This window comes from Triticum dicoccoides, chromosome 1A, assembly GCF_002162155.2.
Source record: "Triticum dicoccoides isolate Atlit2015 ecotype Zavitan chromosome 1A, WEW_v2.0, whole genome shotgun sequence".
NCBI lineage: Eukaryota > Viridiplantae > Streptophyta > Magnoliopsida > Poales > Poaceae > Triticum > Triticum dicoccoides.
In genome coordinates, this window is record NC_041380.1 from 299,789,824 (window position 1) to 299,801,579 (window position 11,756).

The 11,756-nt window shown below is 41.9% G+C and overlaps 2 protein-coding genes across 3 annotated transcripts in view; both read right to left on the minus strand.

Annotated features, from left to right (window-relative positions):
- Positions 1–143, minus strand: part of LOC119352854 (pentatricopeptide repeat-containing protein At3g13150-like) — a 2,099-nt gene extending 1,956 nt beyond the window's left edge. The window contains exon 1 of the mRNA XM_037619447.1: positions 4–143. Within this exon, the coding sequence (XP_037475344.1) occupies positions 4–108 (105 nt within the window). The 5' untranslated portion in view covers positions 109–143. The remainder of the gene's footprint in view (positions 1–3) is intronic.
- A 779-nt stretch (positions 144–922) lies between these two features.
- On the minus strand, positions 923–11,445 carry LOC119269635 (pre-mRNA-processing protein 40C-like). 2 transcript variants are annotated; one of them, XM_037551511.1, is made up of 16 exons: positions 10,957–11,445; positions 9,923–10,069; positions 9,614–9,808; positions 8,945–9,494; positions 8,716–8,855; positions 8,568–8,605; positions 7,554–7,632; positions 6,968–7,435; positions 6,580–6,663; positions 5,045–5,185; positions 4,809–4,915; positions 4,605–4,716; positions 2,492–2,635; positions 2,264–2,410; positions 1,838–1,960; positions 923–1,475 (listed from the first exon to the last, which is right to left on the minus strand). In XM_037551511.1, the coding sequence occupies exons 1-16, from the start codon at positions 11,365–11,367 to the stop codon at positions 1,173–1,175; spliced, it is 3,189 nt and encodes a 1,062-aa protein (XP_037407408.1). In that variant the 5' UTR covers positions 11,368–11,445; the 3' UTR covers positions 923–1,172. The 2 variants fall into 2 exon arrangements, with proteins under 2 accessions (XP_037407408.1, XP_037407417.1); XM_037551520.1 differs by having other exon boundaries at positions 9,946–10,069; positions 10,957–11,085.
- Positions 11,446–11,756: the final 311 nt, after the last annotated feature.

The following is an 11,756-nucleotide window of genomic DNA, read 5'->3' on the forward strand; positions in this document are numbered from 1 at the left end:
GGCGGGGGCGGGCGAAGGATCGACGTCCGGGAGCGCGGAGAGGCGGCGGAGGAGGTGGGCGGAGACGGCGGAGGGGTGGGGGTGGCGGCGGCGCAGGAGGGACGCCATGGTGATTGGTGAGCGAGCACGGGGTTTGCGAGGGTTTGGGCCTTGAGTTTGAGGGCACTTCCCCTTTCTCCTGCGGAAGCTTGCACAATTGCTACAGTCTGCTTTCCCTCAAAAAAAAAAAATTGCTACAGTCTGCCTGTAGCACTAGTCCATTTGGCAAAAAAAAAACTATGAAGGCCTCATACTACCATTTTGGTTAACCTGAAATTGTTTTTAAAAAAACTAAAATTGAACTTAAATAAGAACCGTATTAGATTGATCGTCGTTGTTTTAAATCTGAGCAGTGGGGTTATGAATTTCAGATGTTTTGACAGCCGACGATCCGTTTCATTCCGTGCATGAATCACAGTGATTGGTAGAGTGGTTTTTCTGTTCAAAATGATATTTGGAACAAAGGAATAGCTCATGATGGTTTATTTAAATTTTCTTTATTATTTGTTTAGTTGCTAATTATGCGCTTATTTAAACTTTCTATTAGATGAGCTATTGTTCGACCAAAATGTTTGAGGAATACAAACATGAGAATGAGATCATGGCCCATGGGTATTTCCTGAAGTTGGTGGATATTTCTTCTCTCTTCGTGTGGTTTTATGAATTCACGTGTGAAGTAAAATAAACAGTTTCCTCGTCGTTTTTGTTTTAAAACCCCTTACTGCTCTTGATCTATGCTTCGTTTGTTGCTTATGGTGCAGGTGCATGGTTACAAGTGAAGTCTGCTGGCTCAGGCTCCTTGGCAAGAGCAGGCCAACACTTTGCTTCAAGTGAAACGAAATGGCACATTAACATGGCATTATTTTGGGAAGACAACTCAATGTATTTCATCAACTTTAGAAACATTATTCTTTCAAAACCAAAAAAACTGAAGATATTCATATCACAACAGCCAACAATGTGACATGGCAGCATAAAATGGCACCAGGAAGGGGGTTGCGGAACAGTTGAGCTCTTGCCATCAAAACTGGTGATGATAACTCAAGGCCATTTTGTTACACAGACAAGGGGTCCTGAACAACCCGACAAGAGGAATAACCAGGGAGGTACACAAGTGGATGTATTTCTAAAAGTTACCTCCGCCTCGGCGGATCAGAGGACCTGCGTTGTTGTTGTCGTTGTTGTTGTTGTCTGGCATTGGTATCCGGTTTCTCCGTGTCCGGCTGTTTGAGCTTTCTCACCATATCATCCGCATATCGTCGCCACATTGACTCTCGATCTTTGCTTGCCACTTTGCTGTACCTTGGATCAGATCTTAGAAGGTCTTTTGCTTCGCTCCAAGAGATAACCACAGTCTTTCCTCCTTCCGTCGTCCGAGTTGCTGCGTCTGGGGCAATCGCCTCAGACAGAAGTGCCCTGAAGTCACGGCGACAACGCTGCGGGGAAGTTATAGGAACATCAGGTCAGGTCAAAAGCATACCATAATTTGAGCATGTAAGCTCAGATGATACATATCGCGGCCAAAATGCTGCCACGTCTGCTTAAACAAAGAGGATATATTGAAGTAGCAGTGACCCAAGCATTGAAGCTCAAACATAAATACATGAGATAATACCATACAATAGTTCATGTGAATCTGCTGAATATTTTGGCAAATTCCTCTGTCAAAGAAAATGATTGGAACAGGCCAACAGACTCAGAGCCCAAGAAGCAGACACAATAAGCAAGCAGCTAGCATACCAGACAGTTAGAATTTTTATTACAGTAGCTACAAAGGACCACCATAGTAGGAATATACCTCATATAAGTCCTTGACATGTTCACGGAATAACTTCTCGGCCTCACCTTGGCCTAAGTCCGGATTTACAGCACGACCTTGCGGATCCTTCTCAAGTTTTGGTTTGGATTCAGTCCATGATGCCTATGGAACGAAAACAACATAGTTAATGTCAGTTTATATTTTGCAAAGAGGCAACATGCCAATAATCAAAAGTGAGTGTATCCTAATATATCAAAAGGAAGTCACTTAAGGAGCAAAAGAAACAGATCGGCTGAACGTAAAAAAAGTACTATGACAAGTACTCCCTCTGTAACGAAATATAAGAGCATTTAGATCACCAAAGTAGTGGTGATCTAAATGCTCTTATATTTCTTTACAGGGGAAGTACTTAAGACCAAGAAGCATGTACAGTTAAATAAAGAATAAATAAGTCAACCAAATCACCTTTGGATCTTTTATAGTTTCAACAAGCAAAGCCTGATACGAAGACGTGGCATCTTTTCTTCGGATCTTCAATTTTACTCTCTCCATTTCCTGCTCTTCCCTTTCTTTCCTTTTGCGAGTTTCGCGTTCCCTCTCCCTTAATTTGGCCTAACAATGCATACCACAGTATGTGTGAAACCACACGCGATAAATAAAGCATCGTACAGTTCATCAGCTAAGTTGACATACTTGTTCATCCACTTTGGCCTTTGCAGCTTGCTCCACTTCCCGTTCAGCTGATTTAAGTTCTGCTATGTATTCATTAAAAGCATTCTCTCTCTCTTCGTGCTTTACAGCTTTGTACCTTGGATCACTCCGGAAATTTTCTTTCACCTGTATGCAGTAGTATGATCCATGAAAGAAATGACAGATCAAAATTACATAAAATTGACAGATCAAAATCACATACTCCTACAACACTATACAAGTTTGACCCAAGTAAACAATCGGCTGTTTTATGTGAAGTTCAGAAGGGAAGGGACTATTGTAGGGTCACAATTGGTTCACACCAGCTAAACACAGTGATGTCATGCCATGTCAATGTAAACGCCGGAAAGATGAAACCTGTCCATGTGAAGATATATGGCTAACGTATCAAACAGACGATCATACTTCGGTAAAGCACATCCAGATGATTACCGGTTAGTGGTAATGGTAACTAGAAAAAAGGCATCAAAATGACAACTTTAAATCACAAACTTTCACTAGACAATACGGCTCCCTATGTCAGAGCCTCAGAGGCAGCTGTTTGACTTGGTCTATTGGTAAGTTTCAACTTTCCAGAAGAAATGGGCAAATCGACAAGTTACACAAATGTGTTACTCCCTCCGGTCCTTTTTACTCCGCATATTAGAGTTGTATCAAGTCAAACTTTGTAAACTTTGACCAAATTTATATTAAAAAATATCAACATATACAATACCAAATATATATACTATGAATCTACATTTCATAATGAATCCAATAATATTAATTTGACAATATGAATGTTGATACTTTTTTCTAAAAATTTGGTCAAAGTAGAGATGCTTTGACTTTGGACAAAACTTATATGCAGACTAAAAACGACCGGAGGGAGTACAAAATATCATGAGTACATAATAATTTAAGTTTCACAATAGGAGAACGAACCCATTACTGCTGTCAATATTAGAAGATAACAAAATGAAATAATCTCTCTTTAATCTAAAATTGATTCCTCATCCTGGATCCAACTAAAAAAATCCTGGATCCACGTCATTCCAAACATAGCCAACTACTGTCTCCACTGGAACTGTCGTGTCACTCCACTAACTTTCGCGTCTAATCATGTGCTAAACCCTCAAACCGCCGCTTCACACCATACTACCTATACCTCTCACTGTTCTTTTGTTTCACAAACGAGGAGCGATACTCAAATTTTCGTTGACGGTTCATCGATCTGCAGCTGCCACTTCTGTCAATATCGGAAGCCTTTGGGGTCGCGTGGGTAGGGTAGTACAGGGAAGAGCGTCCAAGCGGCGATAGACACGGAGAAAGCCGTGCACATCTGTGCCTGGTTGTAGATGCCTTCAGATGCAAAGCCTGACCCCGCTGCTGCTGGCGAGTAACCCAAGGAAGAAAGATGGGGTATATTGTGGAGATGGGCGGTTGTTCAAAAATGATGCATTGTTAAACATTACTCCCTCCTTCCCATAACATAGGACGTTTTTTTATACTAGTGTAGTTTCAAAAAACGTCTTACATTATGGGACGCAGGGACTACTATTTGGTTTCTGCCAGAATTCATCACATCTTGATGAAGCAATTTTCTAGCCCCCAACCAACATTCCCTTTATGAGGGACTGATTGAGCCTATGCAGTGTTCGCCGTACAGCCTTATTGATTGTGTTCAAGTCATATTTAATCCAAATATGCGAACATGTACTGTGCAACTTATGAGCAAATGCTTTGATTTAGGCATATTATTATTATAACATACCCATCTCTCAAATTGCTTACTGACCAGTCGCTGCCTCAAGGAAAACACGGGAATAAGACTATCTTCACACAGAGAAGAAAGATAATAATATAGACTATCTTCATCACCATAACGTATTTTTTTTCTTAGTGTGGTAAAAGAAGAAAAAATGATGAGAGCACAAAATAACTGACTTCTTTTATTGCAATACAAATACAAATGTCTATACTAATATGTAAGTGCACGTAACAGAATATCATCACAAGGCAGATTATCATATTATCTTTACATAAATCAGATGTGCCTTCTTTGTTATTTAATCTTGACACGAGATATGTAGTGAAATGAGTACAAGGAACTTACTTTGGTCCAACGGCTAGTTGGGATTATATCTTTACATTCTCGAAGCATTGATTTGAAGTCAGTTATGACAGCATTTCGCGCTGATTGAACTTTCTCTTCAAGAGCCCTCACCCTGCTCAAACATTTGAAAATGTGTCAAGTAAATGTTGATAACCCAATGGTTTGATTTGAAAGATGAAACTGAAATTCAATAGGCGGCCATACTTCTCCTTGAAAAGAGCCTCCCTTTCTTTTTTATCCAAGGCTACAAATCTTGGGTCAGCACCCCATTTTCTTTCGAAATCCTGGTAACCTGGTTTTGAATCGATGCCCTGCAATGTATGTATTAAGGCATGACATTCAAGAAAGCAGAAGTTGCAAAAATAAGCAGCCATCGGATGCCCTAATTTAAAGGAAAACCTCAAGTAACTTGTAAAATGAATTAATAGCAATTAGTGAACCTCAGATGCTTCTTCTAATAGCTGTTTATATGCCTCAACGGCAGCCTTCTGAGCAGCTCTCTTCTCTTTTCGTTCCTCGTCAGCACGTGTCCGAACAAAGTGGTCAAATATAGCCCGTCTAGTCGAGTGACTTGGAATAGCCTGTAGTGGGGCAATCTACAGTTAGTATCATTTGAATATAGAATTATTGCTGTAAAGCTAATAGTAGCAGCAGGCAAACCAAAAGAAAATATATTGTACTCCCTCCGTTCCATAATTCTTGTCGAACTAAAATACGACAAGAATTATGGAACAGAGGGAGCGCCTTACTACAGTAATAAGCATTATAAAGTAAGTTTCATGTATTTCATGTATGCCAAGTAATCAGTACTTCTACTTAAGCAGGAAGAAATACAATTTAGGGCCTACTTTGGAAAAGGGCAAATTTAGTGTTCTGAACATACAGTGTAGCAATCAGCTAATCATAATTGTTGTACTCCAACATGAGGTTTTGCTTGGAGCCTTGGATACAAATACAACATAACCAGGATTAGAAAAACAGAGCATAAATGGGCAGTTTGGCATTTGCTATGCTGTGCAGCATTGAGCTCCTGAATTTAGTTACTTATGCAGAATCTTTCCTGATTCGAGTAAACTTATTGTTATGGCTCTAAAGAAGAGGTTACCACAACCAAAAGTAGTAACACAGAAGCTACTTAAAGATAAACCAGAACCACAAGCACACAGAACACAGATTCTCTGAATGAGTAATCGCTGTAATTTGAACACAGATCACAATGAACTAGGTTCGTCAGTTTTTTTCCAGTTCGAAGGACAGGAGTTAGCCTTGAACAGCAGATACTCATAAGGACACTTTAGAGTTTACCTTTAACTGCAATCACAGTAAATCTACAGACATAACCACCAATTACAGTATCAATTCAATTACAGAAAGAAGGCACTGACTTTGCATCATTGAAACTTGAACCAAGTTGGATAGCTACGGTTATTTATTTTGATAGGATTAGGAAACTATATCACTGCCTTGAAAGGGAACACCTGGTGCAGAAGGAACAAAGAAACAAAAAGATCCTTGAGATCATTGGTCAGCATTCACTTTGTTATCCTTGTGACAAATGATAAGTCAAGATATGTTCAGGCTCGCTCTGGCCTTCGGCCAAGAATAAACAGAAAAGCATATAAACGGTTAGGTGTAATGTTATTCTCAGTATTCAGTCATGCAGAAAATCCAACAGTCCATTTAGAAGTTTCTAGTATTTCAATGAAAACCATCTGAATCAAAACTTCTCTTTGTGCGCTATGCGGGAGCTCTCCTCTTTCATACTACTATAGCACTCGGCAATCATAACTCTACACATAAACTACTTGGAAGAAAGATAATGCACCCATACAAGTAGAAATCAACTATGAAAAATTCTACATGGAGAGGAAGTGTCCCTGTTGGCCACAAATGATACTATGGAAGCAGGAGTACGGTCACAAACTTGGCAAACCATAAAGATCTCATGAAAGGCTTAATGACCAATTTCACAAACCTTAAATCGTGAATCGAATACTATTTTTGGCAGTTCCTTCTCCCACTTTGAAAATGGTGCTACTCCTCGTTCCTTTAGCATTTTCTGTGAAAGTTTAAAATGAACCCATGTCATGTTATTACTTCACAGCACCAACAAAAATCAGCAAATTTCATAAATAAACAATTTGCATTCAGTTATCTTGGTTCCGAATAACATAAAGTAGACAAAATTTCGCCTTGCCAAAAAAACCATGAAATAGCATATGGTTACATAATACAAACGAATTGAAAAGGCATCAAAGTTCATTGTCTTAAACTAGCATTTCAGGGAAAACCAAATCTTGTGGAGGAGAAAAAAGCTCCCTCGACATCTATTCTGAAATTCAAAATAACATCATGAAAATTACCTTAAACTCACGAATACAATCCTCTTTACTTGGTCCATGTTCCTCATCATCTGAATCTGAAGAGGAATCTGACATATTTTCATTGCCATTGTTATCCTTTGATTTCTCACCATTTTTTGAACCTTGATGTTCCTTAGGTGCACCATCAGCTGGTTTAGATCCATTCAACTCGGATGCACTAGATGATGGAGTAGCAAGAGGAGAGGACACACTGAAAGCACCAGCGTCCTGCAATTTCTTCTTTATCAAATCCAAAGCAGAAGGCGATGCAGGGGCAACTGTTTGCCGAAGTGGCAACGAATCACGGCCACCTGTCTGTAAGGCAGGAGTACTTATTTCACCACTCGCCTCTCCCTTATTTGCTACTGTGCCAGCATCCTGCAGTGAAGTTGAACTTCCTTTCAAGTTGCCAGAATCAGCATTCTTGTTGAGTTCAGCCACCTCCGGCGGAAGTTGCCAGCTGCTAACCTGTTCAGCATCAGAATTAAGCCATATACTATAACAAATTCATGCGATACTGGAAGGCTACCCCACCAACCCAATGTAGTATATGTGCTGAGCTTCAAAACCATCATCAAGCACATACCTTTTGTTTATTGTCATAGTAATATTTCTTTCCATCACTTGTAGTTACTATGCTCCAGTCTGTGCCAGCAATTTTGTCCCTGACAAAGTGACAAAATGTAAGGTCCATGAAACACTATTTGTGGGCATGCACAGAAAAACAAATTGGCATGTTTATTCAGGTGAAGAGCAAAAGACCAAAGTGGATAAAGACATTCATAACAATGGCAGCTTCCAGAAATTTACATGCATGTTTGGAACACACTAGAAAGCCATTCAATTATTACAGCAGTCTGCACAAATTCATATATTCCTTGCAGGGCCTACATAGGGTTGGTCCTGACATGCAAAAGTGCATTTATGATAATATCTTAGATGGGTAGTATGGTACGAGCCATGGACAGGGGTGCATGGAAGCTTTGCTATCCATGTGCCAGAACCATGAGTTGGTTGCGAGATCTTATGGGTTTCACCTCTAGCCTACCCCCACTTGTTTGGGACTAAAGGCTTTGTTGTTGTTGTTGTTGTAGTTGTTGTTGTTGTTGTTGTTGTTGTTGTTGTTATTGTTGTTGTTGGGTAGTATGTTACCAATCTAGATGGACAGGAAAAGTTGTTCAACAACATCTCAAACATTGATATTTCGCTGTATAATACTGCAATCATATTGAGCTGGAATACAACAAATAGAACATGTGAAATCATGCCAGATAATACAAGAAAACTAAAATATCCTGCCTTGTGGCGCCAATATCAAAATGTAACCAAGAGCAGGCTGGTCTTTTACACTACTCATAATTGCATTTTGTGGTTTATACTTTATACTATTTACCGATCGTCCCACATTTAACAAGACCTTATAATTAGTTGCTGTGCACATTATCATCCACAGGAAATTGTAGGTACAAGATGTTTTGTGAAACGCCTAAGAGTATAGAAGTGGGTCTGATCAAATTCAAGAAGGTTCTTACAACCCTCATATGCCAACATAAAATTAGCCAAAGTAGCACAGGGTAAAATGAGCAGTTGCACGACATACCAAGAAGCTGGAACTGGTTGAGCTGCAACCTTCTCGAGCTATAGCAGAACAGGAAAAATGAGTTAGTTACATTGTGGTGCTAAATTGCCATGTCACAGACTAGAATGAAGTTATATTACTTGATAAAGCTATTCTTCGGTGCAACTACCTCCCCCTTATAACCAGGTGGTCTTTGATAAGTTGATTCCCCTGTCAAGGCATTGTAATAATATAAAACACCGGCTTCTGTTTTGTGTGCAGACCATGCATCTGAATCCTGAACTCCGGCCATACTTCTGTCCTCCAGCCCTTCAGCATTACACATAAATCATAAGAACTGGAGAATTAACAGGAACACCAAGACTCAACACGAACATCAGCTCCAGTAAAAAGAATACCTGTTGGATGTTGTTCAACTGAAGTATGAATGGACTGCACAGATCCTGGATTTACGGATGGTTGTTCTTTGGGATCACCAGTTGTAATGCCTGGTGGTTGGATGTTGGGCAAGGATGTAGTCACAGAAGAAGTTCCAACCATTGGTGTACCAAGAGGTCCAAGAGAGCCCGGTGGATATGAATGGAAGGGAGCCTGCTGAAAGCCAGTAGGTTGTGGAGGATATCCCCATAAAGGTTGAGGTGGATTACCAGGCGCTGAAGGATAGGATGGGGCTGAAGGATAGGATGGATAAAACTGTTGCTGAGTTGCCCGTGGAACAGCACCTGGTGCAGCACCTGATGGTGATGTTTGAGGCAAAGATGGGGCTGGACCTGTAGGCCTCTGAAGGAGGCTTGGTGGAGTTGACAAGTTTGAAGGACGTTGTCCAGGTGCAGAACCCCCAACAGCCCCAAATCCCTCAGGACGAGGTGGCAGTGACTGCACTGTATGGGGACTTACCTCTGGGGCACTTGGGGCATCCGACTTGGAAGCACCAACATCCAGGTTACCCTGTAATAATTCAAAAAAATATTAGTGCCTCGTTGACAAGATTCAAGCATATGGCAGCAAGCCAATCGAAGCATGCAGTGCTAAAAAAAAGCTGGAGGGCTCGGGGGTCAGGACTGTGCCTGTTGTGGGTTTGCACCATAAAGAATATTGGGCATCCTGGGTGGCACTGGAAATGGCAACCGGATAGATGCAGGAGGATTTGGTGCCATAGGTCCAGGGAATGGTGCACCTGGGCGAGGCAATTGCCCAGGAGCAGGAGGTTGCAAGGATGCTGGTGGAGCAAACATAGGGACTTGGACAGCATGGTTTGTCCTCTGAAAGAAAAGGTGGCATTAAGTGTTAGTGCGTTACAGAAGAGGATCGGTTCATTAAAAACTAATAACAAGAACAATAGTAATGCTAGTAATAATAAAGCCATGAGAAATTACAGTGTCAAGTTGAAACTGCTGACCAGTAGGCAGGCTAGCATTGGCATGTGAGACTACATTATATGAGAAAGAAGGCCTGTTCCCAAAATACTGCCGTGGAGCTGGTGGCTGGAGAGCCGCTGGAGGCATTGGACGAGCCATCAGAGCCTGGAAAGGAAGAATGGTAAGAATACTAGTTATGATAATCTAACTTGAACATCGTTGAGTTGTTTTGCAGCGATCATAAATTTAGGTGTCAATAGTCAAATTTCTTTTACTCCTTTATTAAATGTTGCAGAAGCAGGATGCAAAGCCATGTACGTTTAGTTCCATTAAGAATTTTCAGTTGACTAATCATGAAGGCTACAGAAATGAAACATGCAGCAGGTTTATTACTGATTGAATAGGCTTCTAGGCATTCATATGAAAATTTCAGAATTCTTTATGCAAAGGTTCACGTCAGACGTCCGTGGACCGTGATAGAGAAAGGTAACCTATCTGTGTTTTCTGTCAGATGAAAAATCAAGCCAAAGAATGTTTTACCAAATGAAGGTCAAAAACAGTGCAGCAGGCATAACAACAAAGTTTCAACATAATTGCAACATAGTAACATACACCTAAAAGAACAATTTATTTGACAAAAGCATGAACTAGGCATTCATGTTGAAGCTAACAGAAACAAACAAATTATCGTTTTTTTAACCGGAGTGATATATGAACCTCTTGGCAGGAGGACTAAAGTAGGATTATATATCAGTTTGAAATTACTAAGTTCAGAGTGTCCCTACATAAACAATACAAGGGACAGGCTTCTGCAATCAAAAATTGCATCATATATCTGCGGCTCAGCACCTATCATCAGAACTAAGTCACTAACCAAAATATATTCCCCGGCAATGCTAGCACCATGTATCCTTTGAACAAAGTTATAGCATTACCTATGCGGATCATACACCAAAATGCATGAGAGAAACAATTTTCTTAAATGAACGTCTGTTAATAGTTAGGTTATAAGCATATAAGCTGAAGAAAGGGATAGGATACTGATACTCTACCGGAGCGGAAGCTAGCTGCTGGTGGGCCAAACCGCTGCCCATATGCTGCGAGGGCGGCGCCCTGGGCAGAACGTTGTAAGAGAACGCGGGCGCCGGAGACGACGCCGGAGGCGCCATGTACGCCGGCGAGCCAGCGAACTGCGGCCGCGGCGGCGGCGGCCCTGGAGCGGCAGCCGAGGCAGGGGAAGCAGGCGGCGGTAGCACTGCGGCACTCGAGGTGGAGGTGGAGGTAGGAGTGGTAGCGGGCGGGGCATCCCCAGCTGCCACCTCTTCCACCGCTGGGGCCGCCGCAACGGCGCCAAGATCGGATGCTTCCTCTGGTTCCGCCACTGGGGCAGCTTCCTCAGCCCGAGATGGCTCATCCGGCTGCGGGTTGGCAGCGTCGGAGGCGACCACCTCCGGCGTCGCCATGGGAGTAGAGTGTGGCCTAGGGTTTTGTGAGGCGAACGGGGCCGGACGGGCGTCGCGAGAGAGAAGCAGCCAACGGATGAAGAGAAAATTAGACAGAGCGGAATCTTTGAATGGACCGTGGCTAATCAGGCTTGGGCTCGGCAGCACCTGAAAGGCCCACAATCTATGCGGTCCGTTTGGTTTTGTTTAAAAAAAACTAGGGTCCGTTTGGTTCGGGGGTTAGGTTTGGATGGGTGTGGATATCCCCGCCTCACAAGGGATAGCCTCCTTTTCCATACGGATCAACCGATTGATTAAATTAGTCGCGTCGTGAGCCATCGGATTCGTCCCTTCACAGATATTGGATCAGTCAATGCATGGCGCATCGCCCTCATCCCATCACCCCTAGC